General features: G+C 45.4%; 1 protein-coding gene across 5 annotated transcripts in view; it reads left to right on the forward strand.

The window, feature by feature from the left end:
- The window catches only part of WDFY3 (WD repeat and FYVE domain containing 3), a 196,540-nt gene that overhangs the window by 164,727 nt on the left and 14,978 nt on the right, over positions 1-16,835 (forward strand). For all 5 annotated transcript variants that reach the window (XM_083367552.1, XM_083367553.1, XM_083367554.1 and 2 more), the window contains 8 exons: positions 521-627; positions 2,490-2,643; positions 5,026-5,117; positions 5,844-6,056; positions 7,702-7,849; positions 8,899-9,053; positions 10,614-10,772; positions 12,260-12,439. In XM_083367552.1, the coding sequence (XP_083223678.1) occupies positions 521-627; positions 2,490-2,643; positions 5,026-5,117; positions 5,844-6,056; positions 7,702-7,849; positions 8,899-9,053; positions 10,614-10,772; positions 12,260-12,439 (1,208 nt within the window). The remainder of the gene's footprint in view (positions 1-520; positions 628-2,489; positions 2,644-5,025; positions 5,118-5,843; positions 6,057-7,701; positions 7,850-8,898; positions 9,054-10,613; positions 10,773-12,259; positions 12,440-16,835) is intronic.

The raw sequence follows: 16,835 nt of genomic DNA on the forward strand, positions 1-16,835 counted from the left end.
TTGAAACAGTAGAAAGATAAAATAAAGGATATGTTTTCTAAACCAAGGGTCTCCAACCGTGGCAACTTTACAACTTGTGGACTTCAACTCCCAGAATTCCTCAGCCAGCCAAGCTGGCTGAGGAATTCTGGGAATTGAAGTCCACAAAGTTGCCAAGGTTGGGGACCTCTGTTCTAAACCGTAAGAGCATTATTTTAATCTTAACTATGCTGTAACCTATTTTTGTCTTATGTTAATTAAAAAGCTATACAATTTCCATTTGGTTTCATAACATTTTATCTGGTTTAAGTTCTTCTGGGAATCAAACCTAGTAAGTCTTTCTAATGAGATAGGGAATATGAATGTAGTCTTTAGGGATGCTGCTTGCAGCACCATTGAAGAACCTCTGAACTGGATTACTTTGATATATTACCTTGCCCTCCCCCAAAATTTTCTAACCTTATTCATTCACCGAAGCTCGTAAAACGGTCATTTTCATCTGTCATTCCATTCATGCTTTTATGATATTGTTTTCTTTCAGGTGAAACCCCGGCCTATCATTATGGCACTCACTATTCATCGGCAATGATAGTAGCTTCATATCTTGTCCGGATGGAACCTTTCACTCAGATATTTTTAAGACTACAGGTAAAATGTATACCTCCCTTCTGTGTTTTCGAGTGCTTGATTTGCAGCATAATTCTGCATAATTAAGTCTCCATCAGTGCCTGCTCCATGTAGCCATTTGTCACTCTTAAACCTGATAGGTATTTATTGCACTAGTTATACTTATATATCATGCCAGAAAGTTATGAGTTATGTGTGCAGCCACACCGTGTGTATGAATTGGTTTTTAGATGCAAATTAATCCTGCAACCTTTGGAGTAAATCTCTCTCTCATTTTCTAGACTTACAATGACAGTTGAGCCCAAAGTGTCTGTTGCTAAGCGAGATATTTGTTAAGTGAGTTTTGCCCCATTTTACGACCTTTCTTGCTGCCGTTGTTAAGTGAATCACTGCAGTTGTTAAGTTAGTAACACAATTCCTCGTTGTTGTGTGGTTTTTTTTTAGAAGGTCGCAAAAGGGTGACTACAGGAGCCCAGGTCATTGCTGCCATTACAAATATGAGCGGCTAAATTGTGATCACGTGACCATGAGGATGCTGCAGTGGTCATGAGCATGAAAAATGGTCATAACTCACTTTTTTTTAGTGCCATTGTAACTTCAGATGGTCCCTAAATGAACTGTTGTAAGTTAAGGACCAGCTATATAAAGAGACGGGTGCCATAATGATGAAAATGTGGGCATTTATGATATTAAATCATCATTATCTTAATCAGAGTTAGCTGCATAAGATAAAAACATTAGCCCCCTCCTGGATGAGGCCAAGCCCCCACCCCACCCACCCCTCTCAGTCTACCAATCTGCCTTGCACAGTGGCCAAGCAGATACGTTTGGAATAATTCCCAGGTAGAACATAGAAATGCTCTCTTTTTCCATTTGTCTCTCTGCAACTGGCAGCTGAAATAACAGGTGGTCCTCAACTTATGAGCACAATTGAGCCCAAACTTTCTTTTGCTCAGCAGGACAGTTGTTAAGTCATCCATGCCCCATTTTTTGATCTTTTTGCCATAGTTACTAAGCGAATCACTGAAGTTGTTAAGCGAATCACATCGTCGTTAAGCAGATCTGTCTTTCCCCATTGATTTTTCTCATCAGAAGCTCCCTAAGAGGGTTCCAAATAACAATCCCAGGACCAGGCTGTCCTGCAACCATCATAAATGCATGCCAGTTGCCAAGCACCCAACATTGGATCCCGTGACTGTGGGGATGCTGCAGTGGTCATTAAGTGTGAAAACTGATCATAAATCACTTTTTTAAGTACTGTCGTAACTTTGAACAGTCATTAAACGAAAGATTGTTAGTCAAGGAGTACCTGGACTATCCCTGTTCAAAAAGTGACATTGAATCCCAAAATGAATAGTCCTTGATGGATCTCTTTTCAAAACGATTGGTTTTTTTTTAATGTTTTGAAGTACAGCTATTTACTTATAAATCATAATGGCTGTATTAACGTAGCACTAGAGAAGTGAATGTTATGTGATTTATTTTGCTAGTGGTGAATATATTATTGAATTAGTTTTCTTCCCTCTGTTTTTGTTCTCTAAAGTTTTGCTGGCCACTGAATACATATTATTGATCGAACTTTAGCTAGGCCAGGGGTAGGCAACCTTGGCTTTTTTATGACTCGTGGACTTCAACTCCCAGAATTTCTGAGCCAGCATGGCTCAGCTTGGAAACCTCTCCCTTTCCCCTCAGCATGGCTGGCTCAGGAATTCTGGGAGTTGAAGTCCACGAGTCATGAAAGAGCCAAGGTTGCCTACCCCTGAGCTAGGCTCGCCTGCTGCTCTGATCCTCGACTTATATGGGAGGAGAAGAAAGATGGCTGTTATTTTTATTATTATTATTTATTTCAAAGTTATAATGAAGATATCCTTTTCCTTCCCTAGGGTGGTCACTTTGACTTGGCCGACAGAATGTTTCACAGCGTTCGGGAAGCCTGGTACTCTGCATCCAAGCACAATATGGCGGATGTCAAGGAACTCATCCCAGAATTCTTCTACCTCCCAGAGTTGTTGCTTAATTCTAACAACTTTGATCTAGGTGAAAAAAACCTTAATTTTCAGTTACAGGTAGTCCTCAACTTACGTTCCCAACTGGAACCAGAATTTTCCCTGAGATAAGCAAGATGGTTCTTTAATGAGTCCTGCCCAATTTTTGCAACGCTTTTTAACCACGGTTGTTAAGTGAATTATTGCAGTCATTAAGTGAATCTCACAGTCGTTAATCAAACCCAGCTTCCCTCAATGACTGCTTGTGGAAAGATCAAAAATGGTGATCACATAAACCCAGGACACTGGAAACCTTTGTAAATTCACGCCAGTAGCCAGACACCTGAATTTTAATCAGACAATTGTGGAGATATAGCAATAGTGATAAATGTGAGGAGCAGTCATAAGTTACTTTTTTCATTGTAATTTCAAATGGTGAATAAATGATTGGTCGTACGTTTGAGGACTGCCGGTATATTCTTTAGGGATTGTGGTGAAAAAAACATAACTAATAATAGTAAGTAACTGTGAGAGGGACCGTGGAGTCATAGTGGACCACCACTTGACAATGAGCCAGCAGTGTGCAGCAGCAACAGCCAAAAAAGCTAATACAATCTTAGGTTGTATAAACAGAGGCATAGAATCAAGATCACATGAAGTATTAGTACCGCTTTATAAAACCGTAGTACGACCACACCTGGAATACTGCAGCCAATTTTGGTCACCATACCACAAAAAAGATGTTAAGAGTTTGGGAAAAATTCAGAGAAGAGCAACTAAGATGATCAAAGGCCTGGAGACTAAAACATACGAAGAACGGCTGCAGGACTTGGGTTTGGCTAGTCTAAAGAAAAGAAGAAATAGGGGAGACATGATAGCAATATTCCAGTATCTGAGGGGCTGCCACGAAGAAGAGGGGGGTCACGTTATTCACCAAAGCACCAGAGGGAAGGACAAGAAACAATGGTTGGAAACTGATCAAAGAGAGAAGCAATCTGGAATTAAGGAGAAACTTCCTGACAGCGAGGACAATTAACCAATGGAACAACCTGCCTCCAGAAATTGTGGGTGCTCCATCACTGGAGATTTTAAGAAGAGACCAGACAATCACTTGTCTGAGATGGTATAGGTTCTCCTGCTTCAGCAGGGGGCTGGACTAGAAGACCTCCAAGGTCCCTTCCAGCTTCTCTTCTCTTCTCTTCTTTTCTCTTCTCTTTTCTTCTCTTCTCTTCTCTTCTCTTCTCTTCTCTTCTCTTCTCTTCTCTTCTCTTCTCTTCTCTTCTCTTCTCTTCCTATTCCTATTCTATAAAGCTGATTTATAACGTGGCTGGTAAACAGGGATATTGTCAGCTTCACTAGGAAGAACAAGACCAAACACTAACTTCCACAGGAAAACCAGAACAACGCTTCATTCAGATTGGTTATAGTAACAGAATCTTCCAAATCTAACTGAGCAATAGTTTTCCTCGTTCTTAAACTCCAGTGTATCAGAGAGTCATTTTCCTTGAACCACTTCCAACTGCAGTTTGTTTTCCAGTACTTAAAAAAATACTTCAGTTCTCCCCCCCACCTTTCCTAGGTAATAGTTCTTGCATATTTCTATAGATTTACTTGGAAGGATCAGAGTTATATTGTTTAGATCAGCCGTCCCTAACCTTCCTGTTTTGCTGACCCGGCGGGTGGGGTGGGGGGCAAGATGGGATGGTTCAGTGCAAGTGGTAGGTGCACGTGAAGTTCCATTTGCACAAGTGGCAGGTGCCCGTGCTCACCACTTGTGCAAGCACAGCTGCTATGCGCGCTCGCTCACCACTCGCGCAGCCCAGTTCTGAACAGAGTGCAGCCCACTAGTGGGCCCCAGCCCAGGAGTTGGGGACCCTTGGTTTAGATAGAGGTGTGCAAAAAACTAGACCAGGAACTCTTTGTGGTACATTTATGACTGGTTTGCAACAAATCACCTAATAAGGTCATGACAATAGTTTAACAATAGGAACCAACTACTAAAGTTTTTTTTTAAGTAAAAATAGCTTGGAAGTAACTAGAAAGGGGTTGAGAGCTTAATACAGTTTCTCCCAAATAAGAACAAATCCTTAATCTTTGACTTAACTTGAAAGCACCATATTCTTTAATGGTGTATTTTCTTTGTACTAAGCGCTAGGTGTTGGATCTTGACATTCTGAAAAGAAAAGAAAACATATTTATTTTTATTTATTTTAATCCCATTTATATCCCGCCCTTCTTCGAAGACTCATGGCGGCTTACAATCTAAGCACAAATTAAATGTGCTTAGCAATCAAGGCCTGCCTACCAGTATTGGTTTCAAAAAGTAAAATTGGCATTTTGTGCTCCTCTTTTGTAGATAGAATGTTATCTCCCAAGGAGGCGAGCAAGTACAATGAATTACGCAGTAATGCAGATATATATTTTTGCTTCACAGGTTGCAAACAGAATGGCACCAAACTTGGAGATGTAATCCTTCCTCCGTGGGCAAAAGGGGATCCCCGTGAATTCATTAGAGTACATCGGGAGGTATTACAACTTTCTGTTTTGAAAACAAGAGAGAGAAATTTTAAAAAGAATAGGCAGACACACTGGCTTTCATCCAATATTTGAATTGTTTTGTAATAAATTGAGAGAGACAGTTTGGTGTAGTGGTTAAAGAGCTGGCTTAGAAACAAGAGACTATGTGTTGTAGACTGTGTTCCCGCCTTAGGCACGAAAGTTGACTTGGTGACTTTGGACCAATTACTATGAGTTTTAGTCCTGCTGTAAGCACAGAAGCCAGCTGGGTGACTTTGGGCCAATTACCAGGAGACGGTGAGTTCTAGTCCCGCCTTAGACATCTAAGCCAGCTGGGTAACTTTGGTCCAATCACCAGGAGACTATGAGTTCCAGCCCCGCCTTAGCCATGAAAGCCACCTGGGTGACTTTGGGCCAATCCCTCTCTCAGGCCAGCTCTCACCTCACGGAGTTCTTGTGAGGGAACTAGAAGGAGGAAGAAATATATATATATATATCTTACATATATTCATTGCCTTGAGTTGCTTATAAAGTAATAAAAGAGGGATAGAAATCTAATAAATATTCCAGCTTAAATTTTTGCTCAGATGAAATATGGAATGAATTACTCTCTTTTCTGGAAAAACAATCCTTGGGTGCAGGCAAGTCGCCCTGTTTCTTTAACTCTTAACTCTCACTCATCCATGGTAAATAGAACAGGCTGTCTCTATTTAACCTCCACATTCTAAATTGCAGGCTTTGGAGTGTGATTTTGTGAGTGCACATCTACACGAATGGATTGACTTAATTTTTGGCTACAAACAGCAAGGGCCAGCTGCAGTAGAAGCTGTCAATGTGTTCCATCATCTCTTCTATGAGGGGCAGGTGGACATCTACAACATCAATGATCCATTGAAAGAAACAGCTACCATTGGATTCATTAATAATTTTGGGCAGATACCTAAACAGGTAGTATTTTTTTGAAAGAATTGATTTTTAACTCACAGTTTGGGAGATCTGTAAGTCTTTTATGTTTTCCCCAACCCGCTGCCTTCTAGATAACTTGGGATTTTGGTAACTATAGCAACTCCAGGCTCTGTCGCTTTAGGAGTACCAATAAAGGAGAATATTTGTAGCTCAGGGTCCTTGTTGATCTCTGAGCTTGGTTGTTTTGTTGCAGACGCTTCATTATCCAAACGAGGTAACATCAGTGCTAGTAAGGGGACATCTACAGTGCTAATTAGACATATAAAGGTAAAGGTTCCCCCACACATGCGTGCTAGTCGTTTCCGACTCTAGGGGCTGGTGCTCATCTCCGTTTCAAAGCCGAAGAGCCAGCGCTTGCCCGAGGACGTCTCCCTGGTCATGTGGCCGGCATGACTAGACGCCAAAGGCGCACGGAACGCTGTTACCTTCCCACCGTAGTGGTCCCTATTTTTCTACTTGCATTTTTATGTGCTTTCAAATTGCTAGGTTGGCAGAAGCTGGGACGAGTAACAGGCGCTCGCTCTGTTACGCGGCACTCGGGATTCAACCCGCCAAACTGCCGACCTTCAGATCGACAAGCTCAGCGTCCTAACCCACTGAGCCACCGCGTCCCCCTATATGTCTTATTAGATGTACATGTTATGCAAAAGATACAAAAGAGAACAAAAAGGCCAACACACCTCACCACCCCCAATCAGCACCCTGTTGAGCATAGATTAACACCAAATTAACATCACACCAATAATCAAATAAACAATACCCCAATCAAGGAACTGCCAGACAGGCCAACAGTAAACAGCCCAACTAAAGACACTCTTAAGACCATCCCCATCAACATTGGCAGGGCAAGCCACTAGAGAGCAAACCCTACTAGCACTGATGATGTTACCTAGTTTGGGTAATGAAAACAACCCAGCTCAGAGAGCACCAAAGACCCCTCAACTTTAGGAATTTCTAGAAATTTACAACCAAAATTCTTCAGAAAAGCCTTCATTCAGCTGGAAGATTGTTGCATTGCACAGCTCCAAGGGAAGAAGAAATTTGAATCTCCTAGCTGTGTTTATTATAATTTTATGTTGAAGCATTTATTCTCAGATAGTTTGGCTCAACCGTTAACTCATGATACTGCAAATGGGCCATATTCTTGAATCCAGTAGTGGCGGATACTTGATTAGAAACATCACTGCATGGTGATACAACCAGGTTAAAGGTTGACGGCAAGGAAAAAGCAAGGAAACCCAGACATCAGTTGCCCCCCCCCCCAAATAGCCAGGAATCCAGTCTCCCTCAAAATGTTGATAACCCAACCAAAATTAGTTCTCACAGAATGATACCATGTGATATTAGGATGTGCCTGTTTCTTATGCCTTCTGTTACTGTATGCACAGTAGCCAAATATTTCAAACAGAGTCTTCTTGTTCTTCCTCGCAGAAATAAGGGGGAATTGATAAGTTGTTTTTAGGCAGGAAAAAAGAGAAGTTAAATAAAAGCATGTACTTGCACACAAAAAAAAGAGTTGTGACGCTGACATGTTTTGGACGGCATTTCTGCAAATTAGGCAATTTTGCTGCAAATCTGTCTAATCGTGGTATTTAAGCTTGCAGTGTTCTCTTTCCTATAATTGCAGTTATTTAAGAAACCTCACCCACCAAAACGAGTGAGAAGCAGAATCAATGGAGAAATAAGCGGAATTTCCATTCCCCCTGGCATTACAAATGACAAGATTTTTTTCCACCATTTAGACAACCTGAAGCCTTCTCTTGCACCAGTAAAAGGTGAACATGATCCTTTTCCTTACTCTTGATTTATTTCAACAGTATTCATAGTCTGCTTTGCCTGTTCCTTCTCCCACAGTTACATTTATCAGTGGAGGTACCTGGCCTTCCATTTCAAATTCAAATATTTACTTACTGATTTCATAGATGGATGTAATCCATTTTAGAAACCAACTTTATAATGTATACACTACTGATGATTGATTATGCTTTGTGCTATTTTGTTTGCGGAGTGTTTTTTTTGAGGAATTTAGAACATGGGATGCATCATTCAAAGCTTTGTCTTCAGTTATTTTGTTTATTGTTTTTATCCACTGTTGGTTTTAAAATAATCCCTGTCCCTCATCTCCATAAACGCCTCCAACACCTGGTATCTTTTTCACCACTCATAATATTGAAGCGAAACTTGATTCTTAAGCCAGAGTACTGAGAGGAGGACAACGAATTTCTGTACCGTACTCAAGCGCTTGGTATATTTGGAAAGTTCCCTTTTCAGTTGCTGATAGTTGTAAAATAGTTATTTTATATTTTAAAAATAATTGAGATAACTGAAAATATAAAAAGTCTTATCAGGAATAAAATTTAAATTTATGTGAACTGTTCAGGCATTTTATGCAGGTAGTTTTCAACTTACGACCGTGACCGACCCCAGAATTACGGTCATTAAGGGGCTCACCGGTTGTCATGTGACCGGACCTGATTTTACAACATAGTTTGCAGCAGTTGCTTATTCAGTGAGCATTTGGCAGACAGTGGAAGCAAATGTCAAAAAGAAACTGTCAAAAAAAAACCAACATTGAAAATTACAATCATTTGACCACGGGACACTGCAGACAGTCATAAAGTTGAGCCTGTTGCCAAGCACTGAAAATGTGATCACGTGATAACTTCAAAATCGGGTCAAATGAAGCCTTTGTCCTGAATGTCGTAAGTTGAGGACTACTTGTATGTCCCTAGTACGGCTTTCTTCAAATCTCATTACAAAAGCGCTTTTTATGAAAAGATAAAAAATGTGAATCCTGATTATCTCTTGTTTTTCTTTAAAACAGAACTCAAGGAGCTTATAGGGCAAATAGTATGCACAGACAAAGGAATTTTGGCTGTTGAAATGAATAAACTTCTCCTTCCACCCACCTGGAATAAAACTTTGGCTTGGGGATATGCGGATCTTAGCTGTAGGTTAGGAGCCTATGAATCTGATAAGGTTTGTATCTCTCTGGCTTATGTACTGGGTAGTTGAATTATTTGGGTCAAATACAACATCTCAATCGTGGGGCTCGGTAAAACTATGTATTTAACATAATAAATATGTACAGTTGTCCTATTCTGCCTATTTGACATAGCAACTGGTCTGGCCTTGCCTTTTACCATCATCGGCAAATAAAACTCACAGTTGTTCACTTCCAAAAGAGTAGAGCTAAGCGCTTTTTCAAGAGATGGCACTTCCATCATTTCAATCACTCGTAACCCATTTTAGGGAGGGGAGTTAAAATGTTTCCTGTTAATCAGGATTACAATCAGAGTCGGGTTTGGTAAATTTTACTTTCACTAGTAAAATAATTTTACTTTTTAGAATGTTACTTTTGTCTCTTTAGAATGTTATTTTTTGATCTCATAGCCAGGAAAAATGGGATATATAAATTATGGTTAAACATAGAAACAAAAAGGTGGTTCCTAAACCCCACTTTCAAATTGAGTTTCTTAGTTGTATGAGGTTTTAAAAATTCATTGCTACCATCCCTGTGCTCTTCTGGGGGGAAAAAAAGAGAGAGAGAAGCATGTCTTTGATTCCAAAATCATAAAGTGGAAAATGTATTATTATGCCTCCCTTGACTGTCTTATCAGAATTAGTCTTGGTTCTTTCAACCGCTCCTTCCTAACCAGTGTCTTCAAATTATTATTTATACTAACACCGTTATAGAACGGTACTGACAGAACAGCATATTTGTAGCTCAGTGATGAATTGTGGGTTCTTTGGTGCTGTCTGTTCTGTTCCAGCCTACGACTGGCCCTGTTTGTGTGTCAGGGACAACCCCTTTTTCCTTTTTAAGTCAATAGGCTGGAAAAACCCAACCCAAGTTTATTTACAGTTCAAACAAAAAAGCAACAGAATATTTCCTTCAGTAAATAAATCAAAATATCAAACAAGAGTCAACAGACGAGTTAAACAGAAGTATCAAGAACAAACCAGGACTGTCTTCAAACGATTGCCTTCAGCAACCAGCCCCGCCCACACCTTCCCCTTTTATTATCAGTCCCAAAGCGTGGCTTCTCACTGCCTTCTCCTCCTCTCACTGAGTTGCCTCATTGATTTGCTCTGCTCTGCTTTGCTCTGCTGGATTGCCTTCTGCTTCTAGCGTCTTTGAACAGATTCATCTGTAACTCTTCTGAGTCCGACACCTCAGCTGAGCCTCATGAGGAACATGACTGGAGGGGCCAGGCTGAGAGTCCTGCAGTGCATCAGAACCTCCCTCTGACACCAAAGGCTCTCCAAACCCCTCCTCCTCCTCCTCAGATTCATCGGGCTCAGCTGCTGGGAGCACAGGCTGACACTGAATCACAGCACTGTCTAAGCTTGGTCGTTTTCTTGCAGATGTTTCATTACCAAACTAGATAACATCATAGGAATGTCATGAAATGTCTTCAAGAAAACAGTCAACCTAAGAGTACACCAAGAAAAACACACACACACACCCCTCCCCAGTGATAGAATATTTGGGATGGGATGTCCTGAAAGCTAATGCATCCTTTTTAATTTTTTTAGGCAGTGACTGTTTATGAATGCTTATCAGAATGGGGACAGGTTCTGTGTGCCATCTGCCCAAACCCCAAACTGGTCATTACTGGGGGCACCAGTACCGTTGTCTGTGTATGGGAGATGGGCACCTCCAAGGAAAAGGCTAAAATGCTGACCCTCAAGCAGGTAAATTAAAATTCTGCATAAAATCTTGAATGGTCTTCCAGAAAACTTCTACAGAGTATTATTGCCAAATTACGCAACTAAATATTTTAGTATGAAAAACTCTTCAGGGCTGTCACCATTTTGGAAAACACTTGCCAGTTTCCTCATTTTTCTAAATACAGAAAGCATTCCTCCAGGTAGTGTATTGCCCTCTTCTACAGTTGCAGGAAAGTTACCTGAAATCTATAAAAACACTGTAAAAATCTAGCCTAATTGGACAATTTTGATGAACCAAAATCTTCACCGTCTAGTTCTAAACTGAAAGGGAGGGTTTGGGCAACCGTGGCTCTTTCATGACTCGTGGACTTCAACTCCCAGAATTCCTGAGCCAGCCATGCTGAGGGGAAAGGGAGAGTTTCCAAGCTGAACCATGCTGGCTCAGGAATTCTGGGAGTTGAAGTCCATGAGTCATGAAAGAGCCAAGGTTGCCTACCCCTGGTTTGGGCCTTTTTTTCCTGTCTGTTGTTGGCAGAGACAGATTGAGGAAGTTTTTTTCCCTTTGCTGAAGGAAGGAAATGACTGAAAAACATTCCACTTATATCGGTCTAAGATGTCTATGGAGATTGTCAGTCATCCAGGTCATGGTTGTCCCAAAGATGTTTCCCCCCCCCCAAAAGGCAACAAGATCCTCTTGGGTTTTGTTTGAAAATGCTTAAGAACTGAAGGAGCTTCTTGGATTAGAAGTGAAACATTTTCAAACAAAAACTAAGAAAGTCCAGTTGTCTTTTGGAAAAAGCACCTTTGGGACATCTGTCTAAGATACACATCTCTGCGTCAAATGTTCAAGTCTAAATTATATACGCTCAGGTCTGCCCCTTGCTTATCCTGACAAGGTACGCAGTAGATATCTTAGATTGCATCTCCTTTAAGCCCCAGATGGTCATAAAAAACAATGGATCCAAAATTTCTGGTAAGCCATAGATTGTGTACTACTAAAAACTAGGAAGATGAAAATATTGTATGTGGTGTCTGTTAAATTCTTGGATCATGTTGTTGCTTTGACACAGCTCACCAAGTTTTAGATTTTTTTTTGCAGGCACTGTTCTAGGCTCACTATCCCCATCGCAATAGCACTTAGATTTATATGCCACTTCACAGTGCTTAACATCCCTCTCTAAACCATTTAGAGTCAGACTCTTGCCTCCAACAATCTGGGTCCTGAGTTTACCGACCTCGGAAAGATGGAAGGCTAAGTCAATCTTGAGCCCCGTCAGGATCAAACTCCAAGCTACGAGCAGAGTTTGCCTGCAATATTGAATTCTAACCACCACCATGGGTTTCTTCCTACAGCTTTAATTTTATCTTCTAATTTATCTTCTATATTCTATTAACCATACATTTCCAAGCATTGTTTTCCATGTTTCCGAAGAAATAACTGTTTGCAAGTTGTGTAAGTTGCAAAGTGTGTCTTGATTTTGACTTTCGTTCTCTTTTTGCTTTAAATTTAGGCACTTCTTGGCCATACTGAGACGGTCACGTGTTTAACAGCTTCCCTGGCCTATCACATCATTGTGAGTGGGTCATGTGACCGCACCTGCATCATCTGGGATTTGAATAAACTTTCCTTTATAACACAACTTCGGGGTCACAGGGCTCCTGTTTCAGCCCTCGGCATCAATGAACTGACGGTATGAGTAAACCCATGCCTAATAAACTGAGCAGATGAGGCTTTATAATGTGTTTTGCGGATAGTCCTTGATTTACAACCGTTTGTTTAGTGACCGGTCAGAGTTACGACGACACCGGAAAAGGTGACTTAGGACCACTTTTCACACTTAATGACCATTGCCGCATCAAAATTCATTCAATCAGTATTCAAACGCTTGGCAATTGACTCACATTTATGACAGTGGCAGTGACCTGGGGTCATGTGGTCACCTTGTGTGACGTAACAAACAACATCAATGAGGAAGCCAGATTCACTTAACAATTGTGTTACTAACTTAACAACTATTTAACAACGGTGGCAAGAAAGGTCGTAAAATGGGGGCAAAACTCACTGAACAAATGTCTCACTTAGCAACAGATATTTTGGGCTGAATTGTCAAGAAAATGCTCTGCCTTCAATGAGGTTTACTCCAAAAGTTGCGGGATTAATTTGCATCTAAAAACAAATTTGCTCACAATGTGGCCACACACATATGTCATAACCTTCTGGCCTGATACTTAAATATAACAAGCACAGTAAATACCTGTCAGATTTAAGAGTGACAAATAGCTACATGGAACAATGCACTGATGGAGACTTAATTATGCACGGACACATAATCAAAATTTGGATGCTTGGCAACTGGTTCATCTTTATGACAGCTGCAGCGTCCCAGGGTCATGTGATCACCTTTTGCAACCTCCTGGCAAGCAAAGTCAATGGGGGAGCCGGATTCAGTTAAGAAAAATGTTACTTTCTGAACAGCTGCAGAGATTCTGTTAACGACCGTGGCAAGAAAGATCGTAAAATGGGGCAAAACTCACTTAACATCTTGCTTAGCCGTTGAAATATTGGGTTCAGTTATAGTCGTAAGTCGAGGACTACCTGTATTCCTTCTAATAGATTTCAGACAAACATTGCGCTGCATGTCCACGCAATGTTTATTTTATTTTTATTTTAATTCCATTTATATCCCGCCCTTCTCCGAAGACTCAGGGCGGCTTACAAGCTTAGCAGTAGCCTTCATTCTATGTATATGCCTGCTTATTAGGGCTTTCACACCCACCCCAAGCGGCATTATTACAAAGTCAGCTTACCGTATATACTTGAGTATAAGCCGAATTTTTCAGCCCACTTTTTGGGCTGAAAAATTCCACTTCGGCTTATACTCCAGTCAACAAAAAAAACTTACCGAGGACTTGTGCGCGGCCGAGGCTTTGGTGCTTCCGGGATCGCCCGCACCTCTCCCAAGCCACCGCCGTCCGAGACCTGCCGAAGTTTGGGGAGGTTTGGGGAGGTGCGCGCGCACCTCCCCAAACTCCGCGCCTTGCCTGCCTGCTTCTTTCCGCAGCGGAAAGAAGCAGGCAGGCAGGGCGCGGAGGAACGGAGACTTGCCGACGTTTGGGGAGGTTTGGGCGCCTCCCCAAACCTCGGCAGGTCTCCGTTCCTCCGCGCAGACCTGCCGACGTTTGGGGAGGTTTGGGCGCCTCCCCAAACCTCCCCAAACCTCGGCAGGTCTCCGTTCCTCCTGCCGACCTTTGGGGAGGTTTGGGCGCCTCCCCAAACCTCCCCAAACCTCGGCAGGTCTCCGTTCCTCCTGCCGACCTTTGGGGAGGTTTGGGCGCCTCCCCAAACCTCGGCAGGTCTCCGTTCCTCCGCGCAGACCTGCCGACGTTTGGGAAGGTTTGGGCGCCTCCCCAAACCTCCCCAGGTCTCCGTTCCTGTTTGGGGAGGTTTGGGCGCCTCCCCAAACCTCCCCAAACCTCGGCAGGTCTCCGTTCCTCCGCGCAGACCTGCCGACCTTTGGGGAGGTTTGGGCGCCTCCCCAAACGTCCCCAAACCTCGGCAGGTCTCCGTTCCTGTTTGGGGAGCTTTGGGCGCCTCCCCAAACCTCCCCAAACCTCGGCAGGTCTCCGTTCCTCCGCGCAGACCTGCCGACCTTTGGGGAGGTTTGGGCGCCTCCCCAAACCTCCCCAAACCTCGGCAGGTCTCCGTTCCTGTTTGGGGAGGTTTGGGCGCCTCCCCAAACCTCCCCAAACCTCGGCAGGTCTCCGTTCCTCCACGCAGACCTGCCGACCTTTGGGGAGGTTTGGGCGCCTCCCCAAACGTCCCCAAACCTCGGCAGGTCTCCGTTCCTGTTTGGGGAGGTTTGGGCGCCTCCCCAAACGTCCCCAAACCTCGGCAGGTCTCCGTTCCTCCGCGCAGACCTGCCGACCTTTGGGGAGGTTTGGGCGCCTCCCCAAACGTCCCCAAACCTCGGCAGGTCTCCGTTCCTGTTTGGGGAGGTTTGGGCGCCTCCCCAAACCTCCCCAAACCTCGGCAGGTCTCCGTTCCTGTTTGGGGAGGTTTGGGCGCCTCCCCAAACCTCCCCAAACCTCGGCAGGTCTCCGTTCCTCCGCGCAGACCTGCCGACCTTTGGGGAGGTTTGGGCGCCTCCCCAAACCTCCCCAAACCTCGGCAGGTCTCCGTTCCTGTTTGGGGAGGTTTGGGCGCCTCCCCAAACGTCCCCAAACCTCGGCAGGTCTCCGTTCCTCCGCGCAGACCTGCCGACCTTTGGGGAGGTTTGGGCGCCTCCCCAAACGTCCCCAAACCTCGGCAGGTCTCCGTTCCTGTTTGGGGAGGTTTGGGCGCCTCCCCAAACGTCCCCAAACCTCGGCAGGTCTCCGTTCCTGTTTGGGGAGGTTTGGGCGCCTCCCCAAACCTCCCCAAACCTCGGCAGGTCTCCGTTCCTCCGCGCAGACCTGCCGACCTTTGGGGAGGTTTGGGCGCCTCCCCAAACCTCCCCAAACCTCGGCAGGTCTCCGTTCCTGTTTGGGGAGGTTTGGGCGCCTCCCCAAACGTCCCCAAACCTCGGCAGGTCTCCGTTCCTCCGCGCAGACCTGCCGACCTTTGGGGAGGTTTGGGCGCCTCCCCAAACGTCCCCAAACCTCGGCAGGTCTCCGTTCCTGTTTGGGGAGGTTTGGGCGCCTCCCCAAACGTCCCCAAACCTCGGCAGGTCTCCGTTCCTGTTTGGGGAGGTTTGGGCGCCTCCCCAAATGTCCCCAATAATCGGCAGGTCTCCGTTCCTCCGCGCAGACCTGCCGACCTTTGGGGAGGTTTGGGCGCCTCCCCAAACCTCCCCAAACCTCGGCAGGTCTCCGTTCCTGTTTGGGGAGGTTTGGGCGCCTCCCCAAACGTCCCCAAACCTCGGCAGGTCTCCGTTCCTCCGCGCAGACCTGCCGACCTTTGGGGAGGTTTGGGCGCCTCCCCAAACGTCCCCAAACCTCGGCAGGTCTCCGTTCCTCCGCGCAGACCTGCCGACCTTTGGGGAGGTTTGGGCGCCTCCCCAAACGTCCCCAAACCTCGGCAGGTCTCCGTTCCTGTTTGGGGAGGTTTGGGCGCCTCCCCAAACCTCCTCAAACCTCGGCAGGTCTCCGTTCCTCCGTGCAGACCTGCCGACCTTTGGGGAGGTTTGGGCGCCTCCCCAAACGTCCCCAAACCTCGGCAGGTCTCCGTTCCTGTTTGGGGAGGTTTGGGCGCCTCCCCAAACGTCCCCAAACCTCGGCAGGTCTCCGTTCCTCCGCGCAGACCTGCCGACCTTTGGGGAGGTTTGGGCGCCTCCCCAAACGTCCCCAAACCTCGGCAGGTCTCCGTTCCTGTTTGGGGAGGTTTGGGCGCCTCCCCAAACCTCCCCAAAGCTCGGCAGGTCTCCGTTCCTGTTTGGGGAGGTTTGGGCGCCTCCCCAAACCTCGGCAGGTCTCCGTTCCTCCGCGCAGACCTGCCGACCTTTGGGGAGGTTTGGGCGCCTCCCCAAACCTCCCCAAACCTCGGCAGGTCTCCGTTCCTGTTTGGGGAGGTTTGGGCGCCTCCCCAAACGTCCCCAAACCTCGGCAGGTCTCCGTTCCTCCGCGCAGACCTGCCGACCTTTGGGGAGGTTTGGGCGCCTCCCCAAACGTCCCCAAACCTCGGCAGGTCTCCGTTCCTGTTTGGGGAGGTTTGGGCGCCTCCCCAAACCTCCCCAAACCTCGGCAGGTCTCCGTTCCTGTTTGGGGAGGTTTGGGCGCCTCCCCAAACCTCCCCAAACCTCGGCAGGTCTCCGTTCCTCCGCGCAGACCTGCCGACCTTTGGGGAGGTTTGGGCGCCTCCCCAAACCTCCCCAAACCTCGGCAGGTCTCCGTTCCTGTTTGGGGAGGTTTGGGCGCCTCCCCAAACGTCCCCAAACCTCGGCAGGTCTCCGTTCCTCCGCGCAGACCTGCCGACCTTTGGGGAGGTTTGGGCGCCTCCCCAAACGTCCCCAAACCTCGGCAGGTCTCCGTTCCTGTTTGGGGAGGTTTGGGCGCCTCCCCAAACGTCCCCAAACCTCGGCAGGTCTCCGTTCCTCCGCGCAGACCTGCCGA

This window comes from Vipera ursinii (genome assembly GCF_947247035.1).
Source record: "Vipera ursinii genome assembly, chromosome: 7".
Lineage (NCBI taxonomy): Eukaryota > Metazoa > Chordata > Lepidosauria > Squamata > Viperidae > Vipera > Vipera ursinii.